General features: G+C 37.3%; 1 protein-coding gene and 1 long non-coding RNA gene across 3 annotated transcripts; one reads left to right on the top strand and one right to left on the bottom strand.

Annotated features, from left to right (window-relative positions):
* Window positions 1–7,712: 7,712 nt before the first annotated feature.
* On the top strand, window positions 7,713–15,415 carry scrt2 (scratch family zinc finger 2). Its single transcript, XM_079638524.1, has 2 exons — window positions 7,713–8,386; window positions 12,327–15,415. The coding sequence occupies exons 1-2, from the start codon at window positions 8,239–8,241 to the stop codon at window positions 13,109–13,111; spliced, it is 933 nt and encodes a 310-aa protein (XP_079494650.1). The 5' UTR covers window positions 7,713–8,238; the 3' UTR covers window positions 13,112–15,415.
* On the bottom strand, window positions 12,231–22,418 carry LOC307012169. Of its 2 annotated transcripts, XR_013800577.1 has the most exons (6): window positions 22,337–22,418; window positions 21,755–21,914; window positions 21,409–21,645; window positions 19,861–19,968; window positions 13,040–13,094; window positions 12,231–12,955 (listed from the first exon to the last, which is right to left on the bottom strand). It is a non-coding gene; the product is annotated as an uncharacterized lncRNA (long non-coding RNA). The 2 variants fall into 2 exon arrangements; XR_013800578.1 differs by lacking the exons at window positions 12,231–12,955; window positions 13,040–13,094 and adding an exon at window positions 17,437–17,527 and having other exon boundaries at window positions 19,913–19,968.
* Window positions 22,419–22,874: the final 456 nt, after the last annotated feature.

Here is a 22,874-nt window from a genome sequence, read left to right as displayed (position 1 = left end):
ATCTATGCATATAGTGAAAAAATGTTCGATCAAATCTTACTTTTATAGTCAGCAGTTTCAATACTAGGTGTATAAAACGTTTAGCTTTATGTAAGACATAACAACAATCATCTGCTAACATAGTTTAGTTCATCCATTACTTCATCCGTATCATTTATCAACCAAAAGTAGGAAAACCGCAGAATCCATCTAAACTAAAAAACACTGGAACATTGACGCCTCCACACAAACAACCTTTATTTTCCTCGCAAATAATTTTTATTTTTTTTACTTTCTGTATTTTGTAAGGTAGATTTTTGTAAACAAGAGACTGCATACAGTACATTTCAGTGCAGTGACAATAGAGAGATTTTCACATTCGGGCCAACATTTGCCTCTCGGCTCGATCTCTCTCTGAACCGCTGCTGTTTATTCTACCTCACTGCTCCTTTATTTTCTCATGCGCTAACACCTAAACGCCTCACCTGGAGCTGAAGACTGACAGGACAGCACATCACGTTCCCCCACGGGCCTGTGTCTACTAAACTTAGCAGTCGGTCATGTTTCTGCAGCTTTCACATGTTGCACAAGTCCAGTGGAGTTGTGCAACACAGTCAGATCTGACAACAGCTGGCGTGCTCCGCAAGGTCACCCCGAGCCCAAACATCCGATATTTCAGCTTATGCGCTGGAAAACAATCCGAGTTAAACAGAAAGACGAGCCTTTGAATAAACATGATTAAAGATGCTAAATATTTTTACTCGGAGTGCTGGAAGGCAATCATGCTCATACATATTTATAAAGCTACATTTCCATTTTCATTTCAGAGAAAGAAACAGAGTGACCTTAACTAGATAAGGAGGAAAACTGAGCAGAATACACCAAACTTGTACTGAGAATGTGTGTGAGTGTGTGAGACCGACCTGTGTCTGTCTGATGTAGTAATGATGTCATTGTATCATTACTGCTTTCACGATCCAAATCATTTAACATAAATGTCATTCAAATCATTTTGAAAATCTTCCATTTACTGAAATAAATTAAACACTTTCATGAAAAAGTGGTACAAATAATATAGAGGGTAGTTTAATCTTTATATCAATCTTAATATATATACCACTGGTTGCATTTAGATTTTGATACATAGCTATTCATGGTGGAATAAGGTTACGGGCCTGGTCTGCTTTTCACAGACTGCTGTGCTTTAATGTAACTGCCTAAAGCCTAAATGCCTCCCTATACAAAGAAATCACACATACGAAAACATATACAAAGGTTGACCTTAATATTTCAACAGAGGCTGAGAGATAGAAAAGGAGGTTTTGAAACTGTTTGGGGCACATATGAGGCACTGACCTTTCTTTCTGTCTGGAAAGCTTTTGAACACTTTTTAAAAACAGATTTGAAATAATGGCTCAATACGGGGAGTTTTTCTTCTTCTGTTAATGACTTCTGATGGAAATATGACTAATAAAGGGCTCTGACGTGCTCCGGGGTGTTGCAGTAATTAATCCCATGCCTGGCCAAATCAGTGATGTTTCCAGGGTCATAATCGGGTTCATTTGAGCCTCCACACGTCTCAGTCCCTCAGTCACACATGTCAGCATTTGGTGAAGAGAATGCAGGAGAAAAAGCATAAAAGCACCTGTTATAACCCATAAACCAACAAAGGAGCATTCATAAATTCCCCACGGCAGCTATTGGACATGGTTAGTATTTAATGCAGGGAGGGACAGAGCTTCAGGTCCAACACGAAGTGTCCTTCAAAGACAATATCATTTCTTTTTCTTTCACAAGTGCTCAAAAGCCAAATTAATGTTCGAGATTATTTACAGCCACAACAACAATAGAGCAGGCAGCTGAGTTTTTTTTACATTGCCATCATGTGCGTCCATCACTTTAGCTCTGGATTAAATTGTTTTAACTCTCTCACACACACACAGACGCACTAAGCGTTCAACATCAGGCAATCTGTGGTGTTTCTCATCCCCTAAACCCCCGTCTCCATCTCATTCCTCCTCCCTTACTACCCTTTGTTAGGTTCCAGCAGATGGATTTGGAAACAAAGAGCCCCCCCCCCCCCCCCACACACACACACACACCTCCTTTACCACCCTACCCCCATCACACACTCAAACACAACACACACTCATCACATATTCTGCAGGATGCTTCAATTCAGGCCGATTTACTAGATAACAGCACCACTCTTACACCATCTTTCACTCTCTCGATTTTCACTATTTAGCTCTTTAAGTGTGTATGTGTGCGTGCGTGTGTGTGTATATGTGTGCGTGTGTGTCTGAGTGTGTGTGTTTTGGGTAGCAGGTGTATAGATCTCTGGGTTCAGTGGGTCAGTCTCCAATAAAATCAAGAAGATTGAAGTCAATTTGCTCATTGACAAGCTGCAAATCAACACCAGAACCAAACTGAGAGGATCAGAAGCTCACCAGGGCTCTAGTCTGATCTCAGTGTTTGTCATCTTATCTGGAACTCAATGCAGATATCAAAACATACTGTTGTCTCTAGTTTTTCTGTGACTGATTACATCATTATTCTTGCAGTGTATTTTGGGCTCAGTTTAATATTCCACATTGTATTCCTTTTGTGTTTACTTACTATATTGGTTGATTCTGTATGGTCTCATCCCCTGATATAAAACATAACATTGCAGTTCATTTAAACCCCAAACAGTCATTCTCAACAGAACTTTTGTTTGGTTAATTTGCCATTTATGAGCTGAGATGCACTGACATTTTTATTTTCTCAGGAGCCGTTAAAGATTTTTTTTTTAAGACAAAGGTAAATAACCTTCCAGACCCTGAGGGAGTTCTAGAACGGGGACAGTCCTTCTGGGCTGCGCTGAGGGTTTGTAATAATGCACAGATGCTCTCTTTGCTGGCAGATCCACCACTGACAGACTCCAGGTCATATTTGAGAACAAGACACATAATCGACTGCTTTTGATTGTTCAAAGTTACATAAGCAGTTAAGACAAATGTGTACTTTTTAAAAAATACAATCCTTTAGCTGCCAAAGTTGACACTAACTGAAACACCAAATATTGTGTAAGTGTACAGCTATGAAAGCGGAAGGAAATGTGATGAAATGGAGCGCGTAGTGTGTGAGAAGTGCTAGAGTGTCGTGTAAACGGGTTGTTCAGTGTTTAGGATTTGAATAGACCGTATTTAACTAAGAGGCCCATTAGACGTGCCATCAAGAGCTTCTGCCTGGTGCTTCTGTAATACATAAAGGCACCTGCGTCCAACACCCCATCATTTAACCCCCTCCCACCCGACTCCAGAGTCCTGTTAAAATATTGAGCAGGTACTTAAGTGTAATTTGGCTGAGTGAAGGCATTGCTGAAGGGTCCTTCATTCTCTGAAGACGTTTTGAGGAGACGGAACTAACGCCATCAATTATGTATGCTTTTATTCGACATCTCAGACCAAACACAAAAAAGAGCAGATTCAGCTGCATTTCTGTTGTTTATCAGCTTCTAAAAAAATAAAAATAAAAATAAATAAAAAAGAAGTTGTTAGCTTACTTTGTGAATGACATTTTATATTCATTATAAAATTCACTGATATTACAAGAAATAATAGCCTAGAATTTGCAAGAAGTTTTTCTTGCATTTTGAAATAATATTTGTATAGTACGGTATATATTTATAGTAATTTTACCGTAACAGCTACAATAATAAATGTATCTTTGGCTCTTGTAATGCAGAGAATATAATCAGTATTAATTGTTTTCTATATCCCATCTGTTGACACTCCTCAATAATCCTTTAGAAATTATTTTGACATTTTGTGATGAGATTATCTTGATAATTTTTCTGTGTAAAAAAAAAATCTAAATAAACCAAAAAATGTTTTTCCGAAATTTTCATTTTTACAAAATAACACACACAACAATCATGACCAGTAAATAAATATATAACAACCAAACACTCTCAATTACAATCAAAAAGTTAATAATCATCAGGAAAAAAAGTGTATAGAAAGAAAATCTGAATAATTTAAATTTCGATGAAACCTGTTGCTTTTCACTGAAACCTACGAGTTGGTCAGTTTCAACCAATCAAGAGTCAGATGATGGACATTTGATGCTGTCCAAGACTTTAAGTGCTCTACAAATGAGAAAATGAAAATCAATATTACATGCCTTTGTTGACCAGATGCAGCCAAGAGCAGAAACTCTCTCAACTGTGTTAGTACTGACAGAGAATAAAGCAGGAGAGATAGAAGGTAGAGAAAAAAAGAGCAATAGAGGTAAAAAGAGGGAACTTGAGTCTTGAGAGAGAAAGAAGGAGGGTAATTATGTGGAAATGAGCATTCTCCCAGCATGCTTCTCTCCCTCAGCGATGCAGACAGGAGCCATTTGTCATCTGGCCCAAAATGGCATCTCTGGAGCCTGTTTTAGAGACTGCGGGATTGAGGGACTCGTTCTTTCTCTAATATCATGACAGTCCTGGACTCATATACTCTTTCTCTTTATCTTCGTATCTCTCAAACCCAGAGAGGCTCTACTATCCACACGACTGAGTGCAACAGAGAGGATGTGATGTGATTTCAGGGAAAGAGCTTCCACAGGTGTCATTTCTTCTTCACCAGTGGAGGGGTCAAAGTACACACAAAGACTAATTATTTCAGTCGTCCCATTCAATTTAAATAATTCACACTCCTCCAACACTTTCATGTTCGGTATTTCAAAATATTTGACTTTAAATGTTCATAACTGGTAAATGCCATTTTTATTGACACAAATAAAAATATTATGCTCTTGTATTACATTTTTACATAAAACATTTTTCACTTTAGTTTTTTTTTAAATACATGTTTTCACTGTTTTGAAGGCTGAATGATGACTATATGGACATCATAATGACTATAGGACACTGTGTGTCCATCCCTCAGAGCCTCATTTTCATTCATTTCAAATTCAATTTGGTGTCTAACCTGACTAAGGTCTATAGAAAGTTAATATGACAATTAGTAAAGAGTGAAGAGAACTATCTACATATTACCCTACACTTTACATTTTATGTTTAATGATGAAAGACCAAAGAACGAGCTTTCAGGGAGTCCTGATCTCTTACTGCTCAACAGGACAAAAATTGCAACAATATGAGGAGAAAAAAAAATCTAGAAAATCCAATCCACTTTATCATTGAGAAATATTCAAAGGAACCGTGCTGTTTTACGAATTACAAAGTCACAACACAATGAGGGAATGTAGGATGTAAAGAATGAACATGAGAGGGAGAGAGACAGTAATGAGGAGGAGGAGGAAAGAGAAGGAGAGCATCTCCCACCGTGGGTTTTGTGTTTCTCCTTTGAGCAAGGCAAGAAGAACCTTCCGGATAAATGAAACCACAGCGGAGGAAGAGAGAATCAGACACCTGCGATCAGAGAAACAGGAAGCATTCCAGAAAGAGTGATGGAGAAAGAAACACTGATAGAGTGAGATAAAGAGAGTGATGGAGCAAGAGAGAGAGAGAGAGAGAGCGAGAGACAGAAAAAGTAGCCTCATCTGAGGATGAGATAGATGGAGATACTGAGTAAATCCCCCCCCAAACAATAATCACTGGATGAAACCCAAAGCCTTTCATAGCACGCAGCAGGCAGACCTGATCTGGCCCTCTGGCCCACAGGCACTGGAGGTGGGGGGTGAGGGGGGGACCGCCTGTCCTGGGGCACTGACCAGATGCTCACATGAAAGATTAGGATTTTTTCTCATTGTGTGAATGTGGTTGGGGGGTCATAAGCACAACCTGTAACATTTCACTTGTTGATAATTTCAGTGATTTTGTAAGATTATTAAGATTAATGCAAATGGATAATTTTTTTATATTAAGTACATAAATATAACATTCAAATATATATTTAAGTATTACAGAATATACAAAAATATGCAAATAAATAAGATAATAAATAAGTCTAATATATATACATAAAAAGCAAATTAATTAAATAATTTATAATACTATAAAAATAATATAATAATACTAATAATAGTATTAATAATACAAAGTTAAAAAGGGAAAAAAAAACAATTATACGATAATTTTTTTAATTAATTTTTAACATTCTATTACTTTATATTTATATTTTTAAAAAAATATTATGAACTATTAAATGTAATATTACAATGTTATATACATAAAATGTATACAGATACAAACAAACAAGTTATTCATATATATATATAGCTATATTATATATTATACACACACACACAAATTATATTAACAATTTTTTTTATATATATAAACAACACAAATAATATTAAATGTATATATATATACTGTTTCTATTTCAAAATAGTTTTAATTATTTGTAAATCTTATATTATTTAATATTTAAATTTTAAATGTTTTTTCTTTAACTATTAATGTAAACCGCAGCAATACAAAAATGAATCCATATTTATACATGCATAATGCACGTACATATACAAAATATTATAAATAAATAATATACCAATAATCTGAAACAATACCCTAAAAATGAGCGTAAAGCTATATCGAACACGTGTGTGTATAATAATTATTTTAGATAAACTGCTCAGAGGGAGAGAAAGGGAGAGCGATAGTGGCGTGTGGTGTATTCAGACACTTCATTAAGTGAATGGGGGGCCGGTTTGAGAGACTCCCACTTGCTTTACATGTAAGCACAAAGACATAAAGAACATAAAGGGTTCAGCATGCAGGCAGATGCCGACATCATCCTGTCCTATGAAGCTCCATTCATAGTAACTGTGGCCTGCACTTGTAATCATTGTGCACACTGAGAATGTGTGCCTGTGTGTGTGTGTGTGTGTGTGTGTGTGTGTGTGTGTGTGTGTGTGTGTGTGTGTGTGTGTGTGTGTGTGTGTGTGTGTGTGTGTGTGTGTGTGTGTGTGTGTGTGACAACCTGTACTGGATATTTGCTCCAAAATGCATTGATTCATGAAGTCTTGTGTTTCTCCACATAACAATTGACATTAATGCCTGCTCAAGAATTTGCAGACAGTTAAAAACTGTTGTTATTGTTAACTAAAACTACTAAAAAAAAAAATTGGTAATTGAAGCTGAAATATAATATAAATATTAGATGAAAAACTTAAACAGATTAAAAATGTTGCCTTGGAAACTAATTAAAACTAATAAGTGCTACAATTATAAAAACTAATACTGAATAAAATGAACTAAAGCCATATAGAAATACTATTAAAAAAAAACTAATAAAAATGGCAAAAGCACATAACAAAAGAACTAATACCTGAACTACAATTAAAAATATAATAGCTAATTCAAAATATGAATAAATACTATAATAGTATAGAAATAATACTCATTTAAAGTATAATACTGTTTCTCGCAACGATGCTCATGGGTTCGAATCCCAAAAATGCCAAATGCATGAATTCTAGTTGACATTGCAGATTTAGAGAGGAAACCGAAGCGAATACAGCTGGCCAGCATTTGATGTAACTGTCAGCGAAACAGACGGGACGCAGAACGGAACCGAACAGAATGTACGCTGGTTGTTGTATCAACTCACTTTGTGATTGTGTGACATTTCAGGCCTTTCCTTCTTTCTCTCTCTCTCTCTCTCTCTCTCTCTCTCTCTCGCTCCCACAGAATGGGGGTGTGCAAGGAGGGGAGGGAGCGTATCAGAGGGGGGTCTGTCTGTCTGCGTGTGTGAAGGCACAGACGGTTCAGTAGTAATGTGATGTGTGTCCCGAGGGATGTTTGATGGATTAATGCTGAGCAGCTTCATTGCGATGTACCACCTGATCTCACTCCCACCGTCTGCCTCTATAAAACCTGCCTGACTGCTGATCTCAGCTAGTCTCACAGTCTCTTCACTCTCTGTCTGTCTGTCTCTCTTTCTTCCTCTCTCTGTCTCTCTCTCTCTCCTCTCTATCTCTTCCTCCTCTCAGCCGCCTCCGCTGCAGGCCAGGAGCTATCCAGTGCTGAACAAGTGAATTTTTTTTTTTTTCAGCAGCGTAAGCGGGTGTGTGTGTGTGTACAGTAGCAGTCACACACACACACACACAGTATTGTACCATCAGACATCTCTCTCCTCCTGCGTGCTCTTCATTTTTCCTTTATCTACAATCACTGGGGGTTTTTTTAGTTTCTGGGACGTGGATCTTTTTTTATGTGACGGATTTCATTCGGGACGATTTTCTCCAGGGTTTTTTTGTCCGTCTGCGGCCGATGTGAAGGATTTTCTGCTGCGTCTGTGCGCGTGCGACCGTGTGTGAACCATGCCTCGCTCATTTCTTGTGAAGAAAATTAAACTGGATGATTTTTCCTCATCTCCCTTATCAGCGTCTAATCATCATCACCATCATCATCCCGATGACTCCTTTACACGTTCTCGCTCAAACCTGGGCGTCCGACTCTGTGAAAATGGTGAGTAGGGTGCCTAAATATATTGTTTACATACAGATATAGTCGCTTCACTATTTGTGCTTGATGTTCAACCATGTTCCCAAATGGTTAGCCTATGAAAAATATCTGCTAGGGCATAATTCAGATTTGACGCTGTGTGTTTTGAACATTGTACGTAGTCCAACAGATGTTACATAAATCTTCCCATTCTGTCGCAAACTAATCCGTAAAACCCTCCATCCTTTCACCCCCAACCCCGTCCTCCATTGTGCCCCCCAGACTTTGTTTTTTGACTCATGCCGACACAAATCAGGTCACGCAGCGCGATCAGCTTATGCGAATAAAGCTGTACGAAAGTGTACATACAGGAGCTTGATACCAGTTTGTTGTGCGTAGCTCATGCTAACGCTAGCACGCTGCTTTGTGGGGCTGATGTGTTTGTCCTTAGCTGATACTGCCCTTGAGTTTCGGTCCAAACCCTCCCCCCCCCCCCCCTACCAACAGCACTCTCTCTTTCTCGCTCTCCTCCCCCATCCTTCTTTTCTGCCTCATCTCACTATTTCTCTTTCACTCTCCTGCTTCCGGGTACATGAATCTAAGTGGTGGAGGAGGAGGTAGGGTTTCAGCCATCACTGACGCCACAGGAGACATCCGAGTACTGTACTGTACAGCTCGAAGGACAACGAGGGTGATGAAAGGAAAGAGAAGCTTGAGGCAGTGCTGACTTTTGTCACATGATGCAGCAGCACGCACTCGCACAATAGGGCAAATAGCATCACGCACAGAGCAAGCCCAGCATCCCTGAGCGGACATGATGGGACAGGCTGAGCTAAACTGGGCTATTCTACAGAGACTAAAGGGAGTCCAGAGAGCTCTGTGTCCTCACAGACAGATTTCGGTAGCAGATGTGTGGCTCTCTCTGTCCTGCTGTGGTGTTTTTCACAGATAAGCGAGATAAGACATGAGGGATATCTTCCCACCTGTTATAGAAAAAAACACAACAGACTGTTTATCTGTTTTTGGGTCATTGTAAGATTATATTAATTTATAAGCTGCACTGCTCCTTTTAAAATTAGGTTTATGCTTTTACAATACTTTTTTGTGTTGCATTGTATTCTCATATGAAAATTTTTACATTTTTATTTATTTTTCATCTTGAAGGTCGAGCATCAAGACTTCTAAAACAAAGCACAAACAACTCCATCTGGTCTCTCAGTCAATGGACTAACCCTAAAAAAAATATATCCACATTCAAATTTCTGTTCCTACAATCATTGTTGCTTCTGTAAAATCATAATGAAATGAATGAGTTGTTATATTATTAATTCTAATAATATTTTTTTTCTTTTTATATATAAGAAAATTGTTTCTTATATGATCAAATCCATTATAATTACATTTGCAATCTTAATTAATTATATATAGTATTTCTATTATTTATAAATTCAAACTTGCTTCAGTAAAAATCCCAATTATATATTTATAGTAATAGCAATATTATATGATTTAATTTATTTTATTTTTCTACTACAGTTATATTCATGCTATTTGTTCAAACTGCGCATGTTTTCATAATCTTTTTCTTTCTTTCTTTTTTCATGGCTAAAACCACAGGTTTAGTTTGGTAGGGTTGGTAGGGGAACAATACCTGTAGTAGCATTGCTGTAATATAATAATAATATGTAAAATATAGTTACCAAATAGTTACCCCCCCCCCCCACAAATTTTTTTTATGTATAAATATATATATATATATATATATATATATATATATATATATATATATATATATATAGCCTAATAACCTCTGAGCAGTCTTGCAGTCTTTTGTGGACAACACAGTTATATCCCCAAATAACATCCTCTCTCTACTGATCCTGTTGACTTTTTGCCACTGGTTAGCTCCACCATTGTTGCGCATTGCTTTCTTTAATCTCACTGTATAACTAGCCCAAACTGATATTGCACTGCATTAAATGCCTTTTGGGTTTCCCTTTTAGCAAGCAGATTGAATTAGAAACATTTTGTCAAAGACATGGCACCTTGGAAGGGCTATTATGTCGGTGAAATTCCAATGGCAATAAACGCGTCTGAGCCCCACGGCTGCCAGAAATCCTTTTAGCAGCTACTGAATGACCCTCACGATGCATTAAGACTCGCTCTTCGCGGTCAGAGGGCTCCATAATCAGTTTAGAGAAGTTACGAGGGAGTTTATTTGTTCCAGCAGATAGAGAGGAAATAAGACATCCTGTATTAGAGAGTATATTTTCACATTTTTCTAATATACTTCAATGTTTGAAACTATTTTAGCAGGTTTTGAAATCTGGGAAAGAGCTTTGGTTCTCTTCTAACAGAAGTGAAAATGCTTTGTAAAGTCCTGATTTCCTTAAAATGGTTTGTAAGGACCATTCATAACATCAACCTCCATTTACTTCCACTTTTAAAAGATTATGTTGTGTATAATAGACAAATAAACACCAAACTCTACAGGAGCCCTCGGCTAATCTTATCAAAGAAAAAGAGGGTCTGAGTGGCTTCTTCATCTCAAGGAGGGAAAGAGAGACACTTGTGCTTCCACTACAGTTAACCTGCTTAATTAGCTATTAACCATGTTAAAACCCTCTGGGTCTCGAACGCGCGCGCACACACACACACACACACACACACACACACACACACACACACACACACACACACACACACACACACACACACACACACACACAGTGAGATATAAAGACACAAATGTGAGATATAAAGACACAAATGTGAGCTATAAAAAAATATGAGAAAATTAATGAATTAATAGATAAATGGAAAAAGTAGCCTTTAAAAAAATAAATAAATAAAATAACAGACTTCCATATAGCATAGCACAAAATATAGTCAAATTGGTTTCCAGTATTATTTTACCATATAAACTATAGACTTGCAGCTTAATGTATTTGCTATTTGGAGTGCAAAAGGCAGATATGATGCAAGGTGTTTTAGGAAAGTCTCACAGAAACTATAAAGGTTCCAAAAGGGCGTTTTTCGCATGATGCCAGCGATCCAGTGAACAGTTCTTAAAATAACCATTTGATCTTCTTCACGTGAAGAACATCTTAACAATCTAAAGAACCATTCATGGAATGGAAAGGTTTAATGGATGTTAAAGGTTTTTCATGGAACCATCAATGTCAGTAAAGAATGTTTTTAAGGGTGTTATTGTCATTGCATTTGTTGTACTTCTATTTTGTTGTGTCTGACAGTAGATTTAACATTGTGGGCCCTATTATACCTGGGTGCCAGGCGCGATGCAAGTGTTTTTTGCTAGTTTCAGACCGACGCAGTTATCATGTCCTGCGCCACATTGTTTATATGCATTTGCGCCCATGGGCGTGCTGTTCTGAAAACGAGATGTGTTCAGGCGCATTGTTGGCGCATTGCTATTTTGAGGCAACTGAAATAGACAGCGCAATATTTTTTTGGTTATTTAAAGAGCGCGTTCGTAAAATGCACCCATAAGCGGGTCCACTTTAAACTTGCGCACGAGCAGATCCGTTTCCTCGCCAGAGAAGCGTTACATTTTTCGCTTGCAAATTCCGCCATGTAAATAGCGAATCCACTACGGTGCGAACGCAATAGCTTTTAAAGGGAATTGGAGAAGGGAATTGGTTTATTGTACATTACTCCCAAAACACACCCATTACTCATCATTAAGAGAATATGTACAACCCTTTTAGACCATGCACCGGGTGCGCCGACACATTTTTCCCCATCAGTAAACTATCAAAAGTGGATTCGGACACGTCCTAAGTGCGTTTGCGCCAAGCGCTTTAGACCGTGTGCTTAGATCGTTAAAATAGGGCTCTGAGTCTTTAGTGTAGTCACATTCTGTGTCTTTAATTGCTTTACACCTGGACTTCAGAGAAGAAGTGAATGAGTTAATAACCAGTTCATGTTCTCTGTCCTGCTACAGGCTACATCCAAGATTACATCAGCTCTTCTGAGTACACAGAGGAGAAGCAGGCCGACATGAAACCAAGCTCGGATCCGCTGTACTCCCCCGTTAGCAGTGGAGGTGGGGAGTACTGCCAACCGGACCTGGAGCACCCGGACAGCCCTCAGTCTGGCCTCACGGCCCGCGGATACTTCAGCAGCGAGAGCGAATCTCTCAGCGAGGGCTACACCATGGATGCGTTCTTCATATCTGACGGCCGCTCGAGGAGGAAGGGCGAGGTCGCGGAAACGAAAAATGATGAAGCAGAGGAGAAAGAAGTGGCCGGGGTGAACAACGGAGGTCCACGACACACCTGCAACGAGTGCGGAAAAACCTACGCCACTTCATCCAACCTGAGCAGACACAAGCAGACCCACCGCAGCCTCGACAGCAAGATGGCCCGCAAGTGTCCCACCTGCGACAAGGTTTACGTGTCCATGCCGGCGCTGGCCATGCACATCCTCACTCACGACCTCAAGCACAAATGTCACGTGTGTAGTAAAGCCTTCAGTCGGCCCTGGCTGCTGCAGGGGCACATGCGATCGCATACGGGAGAAAAACCCTTCGCCTGCGCCCACTGCGGGAAAGCCTTCGCCGACCGATCCAACCTACGAGCGCACATGCAGACACATTCGGCCTTCAAACACTACAGCTGCAAGCGCTGCAATAAGACCTTCGCGCTGAAGTCCTACCTGAACAAGCACTACGAGTCCGCCTGCTTCAGAGGCTCCGGAGACGAGGACGAGTCTGGCTCCGAGAATTAACAAGAGAAAAGATGAAGATGAGTTAACGCTCTCAAAAATCCCCCCCCGACTCCCCTTCACAGACCCCACTATCCCTTTTTTAGAAAGCAATATTTTCACCAAGAAAAAAACCCAAACCAACCCAATAATAATAAGACAATAATGAATAGATGCTGGATTTTTTTTCTTTGGTAAAAAAAAAAAGACCCTCTCATATAGACACGTACAATTATGAGGCCTGGCATGCAAATTTTTATGAACATAATCCTATTAATAACGATAGTAATAATATTTAGATTACTGATGTTTTATAGCAAATCATAAAAAAAAGACATAAAAAAAGACAGCAACAGGTTTGTGCTTTTTGAGAAATGAAAATCAATTTGTATTTTTATGCTGCTCTTTTATTTTGAATTCTTTTGCAACTGCCAACATAAACTTTTTATGAAAATGTGAATAATGACAGTATTTGCAAAAAAAAAAGAACAAAAAAAAAAAAGATTGTAGACCTCTGAAAAGGTGCAAACTTTTGTTACACTTTTGGTATTTTATTTATAATTGTTATTTTTATATTCAACGTTTCCTGCAGTTTCATTATTTATTTGTTTATTTGTTTATTTATTTGTGCCAATCGTGTCCTGTAACTGTTCGAGCAGAGCGACCATCACTTTTGTTTTACCATATGGAGGAAACAGCACTCAAGACAATGATCACCAAACATTCGAAACACTTATAATACGGACGACAGGGACTTTCAACGACTTCTTTCGTGCATCTCTGCTCGCTCTGCTGGGCTTCCTCACACTAAAACAGACTGCATGTGCTCCAGATGCCTGGGGCTCCGCCCCTTGTCTTCCTGCTCCATGATTACCTCACCCAGAGGCAGGTATGACCTCTAACCTCTGCTCTGTCCAAGCTCTCAAAGCATCCATCATACAAACCTCATTTCTACCATTCCAGTATTATTGTTGAGTACTTATGTATTTATTTATGCACTATTTTCATTTCCCTATTTATTTAATGTGTATTTATTTATTTATGTACCTATCTATCTATTTATTTATTTATTTATTTGGTTGATTATTCTCTGTGTTATCGGATACTGAACTGCCGTTGACCTTTTAAAATGCTGCTCTTTAATGAAAATCTTTATATGCATGATTCAGCTGTAGAGGGATTTTATTCTTTTTCGAGAGGGACGGTATGCAGTGTTTAAAAGCAGATGAATTCAGGTGATGATGCTTTGTTTAATGGGCAATAATTATTCTTAGGTACAGCAACTTGTATAATCACAGCTGTCCTGTTAGCAGTCAATGTAGGGCAATAAACAGAAATCTCCTTAATATCTCAAAGGTCATATCTCATTTCGTCGTTTCTAGAACTCCATTTTCTGCTGAGACCATTCAGAATGTCTAGGACTGCATCTGAAATCGCATACTTCCCTACTATATAGTAAGCAAAAAACAGTGTGAGACAAAACAAGTATGTCCGAATTCAGAGTACTCATAAAAGAGTAGGCAGAAAGTTCACTGATGATCTGCTTCTGGCGAGATTCAGAAGTGTGCATAGGATGGACACTTTACTATCCCATGAGGCCACGGGAGAGAATTTATGAATGGCGGTGACGCGACTGATGGAGTTGGTCACGTGATAAGGGCAACATGGCGAATGTAGTGCATCCAGATTACATTCATACCACACACATTAATACTAAATAGAACACACTTTTTTAGCGCTCACAATGTACTTATTCAAAATAAGTACCCACTCAAGAGAGTATGCGATTTCGGATGCAGCCTATGTCTATGGTGTGTTTGTGTGACTCCACCCACATTTGTGACATCACAATTCATCTCATTGCTCAAATGCCAAACAATTTATTATTCCAGAAATGTCTTTTACATCTAAATACTAATAGGGTTAAAAATCTAATTATATCAATCCCGGAAGGTGCAAATCGAACATATATTAAAACCCTTTTTTTGTTGTTCTTACAAATTTAAATGAAATTTTAATAACAAAATCAGCAGCAATAAGCCTTTTTCTAACAATATTTTTTACTATTACTATTATCACAAATTTAATATAACCGTCTTGCATCCCCGTAGTTTTGAATGTAATTATAAAAAGACTAACCCACAGCATGACATATTTCAAGCATTTGGCTTTAGCTGTCCAAATAAATCCCATCATAAGCTGCGGCCGCCAGACGATGACATGAATATGACAGAGTTTCAGTGACATGTGAAATAGAAGTCCCAAATCCTAGACCCAGAAATAATGACCCCCCCCCCCCCCCCCCCCCGCCACCTACCCCTCCCTGAATGGCCAATCAGGCTGGATTATTCAGTGTTTGAGTGAAAGGAGTGCTGGGTTCAGGACAGAGATGAAACAAAATAGAAGCTTAATGGCAGCATTGATGGAAATAGCTGAGCATATGGCGCCAATGTGCCACTGCCTGTATAATAAAGATCTGAAAGATGTTAGGAGATGAAAGGATGAGAAGTGCAATCATAAAATGCGACGGTGTAAATCAGCAGTCTCTTTGCTGTCAGTCCTATGAAGCAGAAAAAGCAGAAACAAAACTGCTTGTTTCATAATGAAAATACATTTAGCACCATCACGAGGAATGAAACCCTGCATATGAAAATATGCATCAGCATATATGATGCAGCTCATGTCAAAACGAATAGAGGCAGTGTCCACTCCTCTAAAGGGTTAACAGGTGTTGGTGGACAGACAGTAGTCTGAGAGCATAATTGAGTCTGAGTTTGACCTTGTGAGGAAGGTCGAGCAGCAGCAGCCAAAGGCTCTGTCAGCGTTTTGCATATTGTAAAAAGGACGGCACAATCTCAGTAATGGGCCAAAACCTGCGGGGAATAGATAATGAGTTTCTCCTCCCACTTTTCTTCTGCTCTTCGCCTCTTATCCACCCATTCCTGACCTCGTACATTGGCACGCTGTGTCCTAGCAGATTTCTGCATTGTATTTCACTCTCATTGCTCATGGACATCAGTGTCAGAAATATAATAACTACAGTTAAAATTAAAAATTAATCCTTGATCACTGATACAATGATCACTATTTAAAATGGTAATATAAAATTTAAAGTGTTAAATATTCAAAACATATCAAATAACTTGATATATTTTATAGTACCTTGTTAGATAGGCCAATGGAATAAAATATTATGTACTATATATATATGCACTGCCATTCAAAAGTTTGGGGTCAGTAAGATTTTTTTTTTTTTAAAGAAATGTATACTTTTATTCTGTAGTATACATTACATTTATCTAAATTGGCAGAAAAGACATGTATAATGTTATAAAATATGATTTCTGAAGGATCATGTGACACTAAAGACTGATGTAATCTGGCTGCTGAAAATCACAGGAATAAATTACATTTTAAAATATATTAAAAATAGAAAACAGTTATTTTAAATTGTAATAATATTTCATAACTGTTTATAATGTATTTTTGATCAAATAAATGCAGCCTTGGTGCACATGAGACCTCTATTAAAAACATTAAAAAGTCTTACTTTTGAACGGTAGTGTATATGAAATAGAAAGAGATGTTATCTAACAGATATACTATGTAGAAATATTTGTCTTTCATTTGAAATATTTGGAGCACATTTGGTGGCATTGATTCATTTCTGACCCTGATGGACATTCATCCTGCTTTTATTCCTCATCCCCTCATATTTCTGACACACCCACAGCTGTGAAGAATCAACAGACTATCTGTTATGAATTTCCATCTGGATATTTTCCATATTAATAAGGCTTGAATTCAGAGTCAGTTCAAATTATGCAAAGCTTGATGTAATGATGAGCTCTTCTAAAGGCTATTCCAAAGGACTACCATCATCTCTTTGTTTTCAGAAAAATCTTTTTCCACAACTGTTCAGAAAAGTGAGATAACTGAAGAGACTGAGAAAGTGAACGCGTTTTAAACTAATGTAAATATGTGTGTATATATATCTCAGCAATAATGAGACACCGCATGTGAGACGATCCCTTTTGCTTTTACCTTTTCCGAGCCGTTTAACCCTGGACAGGCTGAACAGGATCAGGGACTTCATTAGCTCATTACCTGCTGTACTAGCTACCAGCAATATTAACAATGCTAATCATTCTCTCTGTTCACCAGGATCTACCGATATTTCTTTGTCTCTCTCTCTCTCTCTCTCTCTCTCTCTCTCTCTCTTTCTCTCCTGTTATTTTTTTCTTCTTTTGTGGAAGTGCCCAGCCTGGCTGAACAATAATATGAAGTGCCAAAAAATTAAAGAGTTATTTCCATGACAAAAGCCTTCAGCATATGGTAGGCAACTCACAGCCCTCCATATGGTCCTTGAGAGATTTCAGATTGTCTCTCTTCTTTTCCCTTGCCTTCTCTCTCTATCTTCCTTCTTTCCTTCCTTCCTCCCTGTGTAAAAACATAAAGATTTTTCCACTTCTGATATTACATTTTGCCTGTTATGAAGGGTAAAGCCAATAGTGATGTTTATGAACAATAAAATCAATAGCACAAGCAGTCCGTTGTCACTTTTTTTTTATCGACTTAATGTTTTACTTCCATTTCTCTCAAACACAGAACATGAAATGTACACTGAAAGTGCTTTTAGATTCCTCTCACGGACCCGTGACACTTGTTTAAAGCCGCCGCATTAGCAGAACTGTATACTCTGAGTTTCCGACTTGTAGTCTGTACTTCTTACAGTTAGACAGACATCAATTCTGATCACAACACAAGACTAAGGAGTCACAGATCAGAATGACTGGGCGACTTCTTCCTGTGCTCCTCCCTGACAACGCCCACCTATCTCAGCAATGGCGCTGCTGAACTGGGATCAGCCTTTCCTGCATGCATCAGCGCTATAACTCTCACCGGAAGAACGTCCAAACTGTAATCAAGTCAGCAGCTAAAGTCACTCTGAAACCTGACGCACAAGCATCTGTCCTGGAGCTGTTAAGCCAGTCCAAGTCATTAAATGTTAATGAAACATTGATTTTATGTTACACTTTGGCCTTACCAAGATGCAGCACTCAAGAGCTGAACGAGACCGATTACTGATGCTGAGGGAGAGACACTGTCATCAGGATAGAGGAGGACTGATGTCCAAGAAACCAGAAACACGAGTCAGGCTCAACCATTATGTCCTTCACTGTCCTACAGTGTTTTAGTTCGGCTTAGTTTTCTGTCTGTTTGACTGATTTAATGGATTACACTGCTTGATATTGATTAACTGGTGTATTTAAAAATGTAAAAACAGGATAAGTCCGACTCTACAATTACTACTTTAGGCCGAAACTACCATAAACATTGATGGAGACAAGCACCTCAGTCAGAATAGTCTAATAGAATTCAGACCAATGTATAGTTGATATTTTATTGGATTAATGATGTCTTTTTAAAATAAAATCATATGTCATTTATTAATCTTGAATTTAATTTAATTCATCTTAAAGTCTAGTATTCCTTAAAAGTCCTTAGGAATACAAAAAAACACAACAACCTTCAGTTAGATTTCGTGGTTAATTTTTGAGAGTAAATCCGTATAGTAGATATGTATACATTATACTATATATTACATTATATTATTATATACTGTATCTAAATAAATTATATTTACTTTGGTTTAAATTAGATGTCATTCAATTATATTTAATGTTATTTACATATTAAAGATACAATTATAACAATGTATAATTTCACTGATTACATTATATATTCTAATTCAGTAAACATAATCAAAGCTTAGTGTTTACTTACAGTGCACATTCATATATAAAAATGTACATTTTAGTGCACATATTTACCTTCACTTTCCTTCTTAAAGAATATATTTTCCAGGTTTAGTAGCGAATATCATCATGAATAAAGAGGTCACTGTAACTGAAGTGGCAGTGTGGTGATGCTGCCATTAGATTTCATAAGAATAAATTATTAAACACTATCATCTGCAATATTGAACATGCAACCCTAAACCACTCAACTCTCAGTGCAGAGCCCTGATAACATGCTGTCCTACTGAGCTTTACCCTTTACTGGCACATGACGTTGAGGTTTAACTTCATTGATCCTAATACAAGAAACAAGAACCAGGTCAAAAGAGAATCGCAGCGTTCCAGCACATTCATAAGATAAAATCCATGTGGAGTCAAAGCATACAGTATGTGTAAGAGCAGTGTGTGTGTGCATGTGCTCTGGGCATGGATGTGTTTAGTAGGCTACAGTAGTTACTGATTACACTTTAAGAGATAAGAGCACCTAATTCTCCCCTGACTGACTCTCACTCACTTATAGATGTGGCGAATGGAAATTGACCAACACAATGATAATGCTCAGTGGTTCTCAATCCTGCTCCCAACACTTCACATTTAAGAAGTGTTATTTGAAACAACTCATAGGTAAAATGGACCAACAAGGCGTTGTAACTACACGAGTCTGTTGCCAAATCAGCATCTTTCACCATTGACAGCCGAGAAGAAAAAAACGTCAAATTTCATGAGAACTAAAATTAGTTTGGTGGTTTTCCAGAATAAACAAAATAAGTACCGTGTGTTTTTGGACATGTTGAGCCATATAAATTCCTTTTGTAAGCCGCTTTGGATGAAAGCGTCTGTTAAATGCAAAAATGTGACAGTATCATCACTATCTGATGTAATCACTGTACAATGGTACGTACCACCATAGTCATTTTTGTAAGGGACTAATAATGATATTTGTGCTGCATATTTGGATGTGTCAGTACTTACTTAGTATTGTCCTTTGCGTTCAAAACTTCATTGGTGTGTGTGGTTTTGATACCTTGATATCAACAGGATTCTGACGTTTGCCCGCCATCTGCTGGTGATTATATTTCCCTGCAGTCAGATTTAGAGTAACAATATTAGTCTTTGCTAATATATATATATATATATATATATATATATATATATATATATATATATATATATATATATATATATATATATATATATAGGCCTATGGTAATATTTGTATAATTACATATTATATATATAATATACCAGTCAAAAGTTTTGGATCAGTAAGATTTTTTAAATGTTTTTAAAAGAAGTCTCTTCTGCTCACCAAGGCTGCATTTATTTGATTTAAAAAAAATGTAATATTGTGAAATATTATGACAATTTAAAATAACTGTTTTCTATTTTAATATATTTTGATGCATTACTCCAGTCTTCAGTGTCACATGATCCTTCAGAAATCATTCTAATATGATGATTTGATGCTCAACAAACATTCATTGTTATTATCAATGTTGAAAACAGTTACCGTATTTACATTTTTATTTCAGGATTCTTTGATAAATAGAAAGTTCAAAAGAACAGCATAATTTATTTGAAATAGAATATTTTTTAACATTATAAATGTCTTTACTGTAACTTTAGATCAATTTAATTTATCCTTGATAAATAAAATTATTGATATCCAACCCCCACCCCAAAACAATTCTTACTGACCCCAAACTTTTGAACAGTGGTATTTAAAGTTACGAAAGCTTTATATTTCAGATAAATGCTGTTGTTTTGAACTTTCTATTCATCAAAGAATCCTGAAATAATAATGTAAATAACTGGTTTCAACATAGATAATAATCATAAATGCACAATTAACAATTAGAGTGATTTCTGAAGGATCATGTGACTGAAGACTGTAATGATTGTAATGATGAAAATTCAGCTTTGATCACAGGAATAATTTACACTCTACTATATTCACATAGAAAACAGCAAGACATAATGTTTCACAATATTGTTTTATTTTGATTTTTAATCAAATAAATGTCGCCTTGGTGAGCAGAAGAGACTTCTTTTAAAGACATAAAAAATCATACCGAACCAAAACTTTTGATATATATATATAATTAATATTGTGCTTTAACAATACAATAAAAAAATGAATGGAATGAATATTTTCTAAATGTATGTTTTTGATTTAATTCATGCATATATTTTAATGTTTATTTCATAACTTCTTTCAGTGGAAGGACAGACTTCTCTCTGGTGACATGCTCATTCAGATCTGACTTCATCCAATCAAAAACCAGCGAATAAAACCAAGTCCCTGCCCTAATGTTTTTTCTTTACTGATAATCCAGTTTACTTGGATGTACGTTACAATACGAAAGAAAAGATCTGTCACTCTTTCCATTTCATTGTGACTTTACAAAGGTTATATGAAATTGTTATTTCTTTCAAAACCCTATATATTTGATAAAACCTGATGGCGCACTAAATACAATTAAAATAAGACAACTCACTAAATCATATTAGTGAACTCACCATATGGCTTTGTAACTGTGGAGTTGAACTCTAAATGGAGTGGACAGTTTGTCTTCTCACAGCACAGAGTGAATTATCATCTCCTGCTAGCAGTGCCTCATTATCCAGACTTTCTTCCCTTTGCTGATTCTTCTGTGTGTGCCAGCCTGACTGCTCTTGATGTTTTCTGTTGTTTGTGTGAAAACCCATCTGTCTGTTACAGCCTGCTGGCAGTAGGTCCAAACGTCCCTTCTGCTCCTGTCAGAAGAATCAGTTCACAGCATTTAGAGATCCAAATGTTCATTTTCCTTTCCATTAATGATCCACAGTGAGAGACAGAGTGAGCCGAGCTCCAAAACAACCTCACCTACTGTAGAAAGATCTCATTCCTTCTCATGCCAAATGTCCAGTGTACTGCAGGGACAAATTTGCTGTAAATTGTCTTGGCATGTGGCAATGGTTATGTTGTCAGGCCAACTTTTACACAAATGATTGATCATTTCTGGGGAGACTTTTTTTTTGGCCAGCTTAGAAATAAAATCAGAAATGACAGAACAAGCTTCAGACGTCTGATACTAGGTGAAAAGTATGTTATTTTTTCATACCTCATTGAATATCTTTATTGCCAACAAAAGTGAGGAGAAATGTGCAGATTTTGCAATATATAGGCTATATATGCTATATCAGTTATCATAAATCTTCTCCAAAATACACAATATGTACCGTGTCCGTGCGTGCATTGTCAAAGTCCCTTTGGCATTGCACTTTTAGTGTTTATATTCAGCAATCAACATTTTGTCATAACTAAACATAAGTTTCCCATCTCTGAGGAGAAAAATAGCTTTTTGTGTATTTATGAGGTAAACTAGCCCATGGACGGATCTTAAACGTTTTTCCTATCTAACGTTATAGAAGCAACAAGTTAATTATACAAGAAGTTAAAACTTACATTTTAGACACAATACTGGCAGTTATTAGTTCATTTTTTTCTCCGCCAACGAAAATAGTTGAAGCGAAGCCAAAGCTAGTAACGTTAGGTAGTTTATTCACACAGTAGTTTGTTTTACAGTTTTGAATCAGTAAGTTGGAATGAATCGTTTGAGTGAATGATTCAGCTACTCATTATGAATCATTGTTATGGATGAATCGGTTGAATGAAGATTTAAAACGACTCACTCAAATACAGTTGTTGATTTCTGTATGAATCGGTTAGAGTTGGGGTACTCGAACTCGGACTCGGACTCGAGTCCGGTCTCGAGTCCAATTTTGAATGGACTCGGACTTGTCACGCACTCGAATGAATTTGTACTCGGACTTGACACGGACTCGGGACATTTTAGACTCGGAAAAATGTCCGAGTCCAGTCGAGTCCGGGCACTGGATGACACAAAACGAAATTTTGTGAATTTTTTTTTATTTAAAAACGAAACGAAACAACGTTGTTTCAGCGTTGAGCATTGTAGCCAATCACAGTTAAGTGCATAAAA

The sequence above is a fragment of the Phoxinus phoxinus genome (assembly GCF_949152265.1).
Source record: "Phoxinus phoxinus genome assembly, chromosome: 15".
NCBI classification, from domain to species: Eukaryota; Metazoa; Chordata; class Actinopteri; order Cypriniformes; family Leuciscidae; genus Phoxinus; species Phoxinus phoxinus.
The sequence above is the reverse complement of the archived record's forward strand: the minus strand, read 5'-3'. Positions and strand labels throughout refer to the sequence as shown.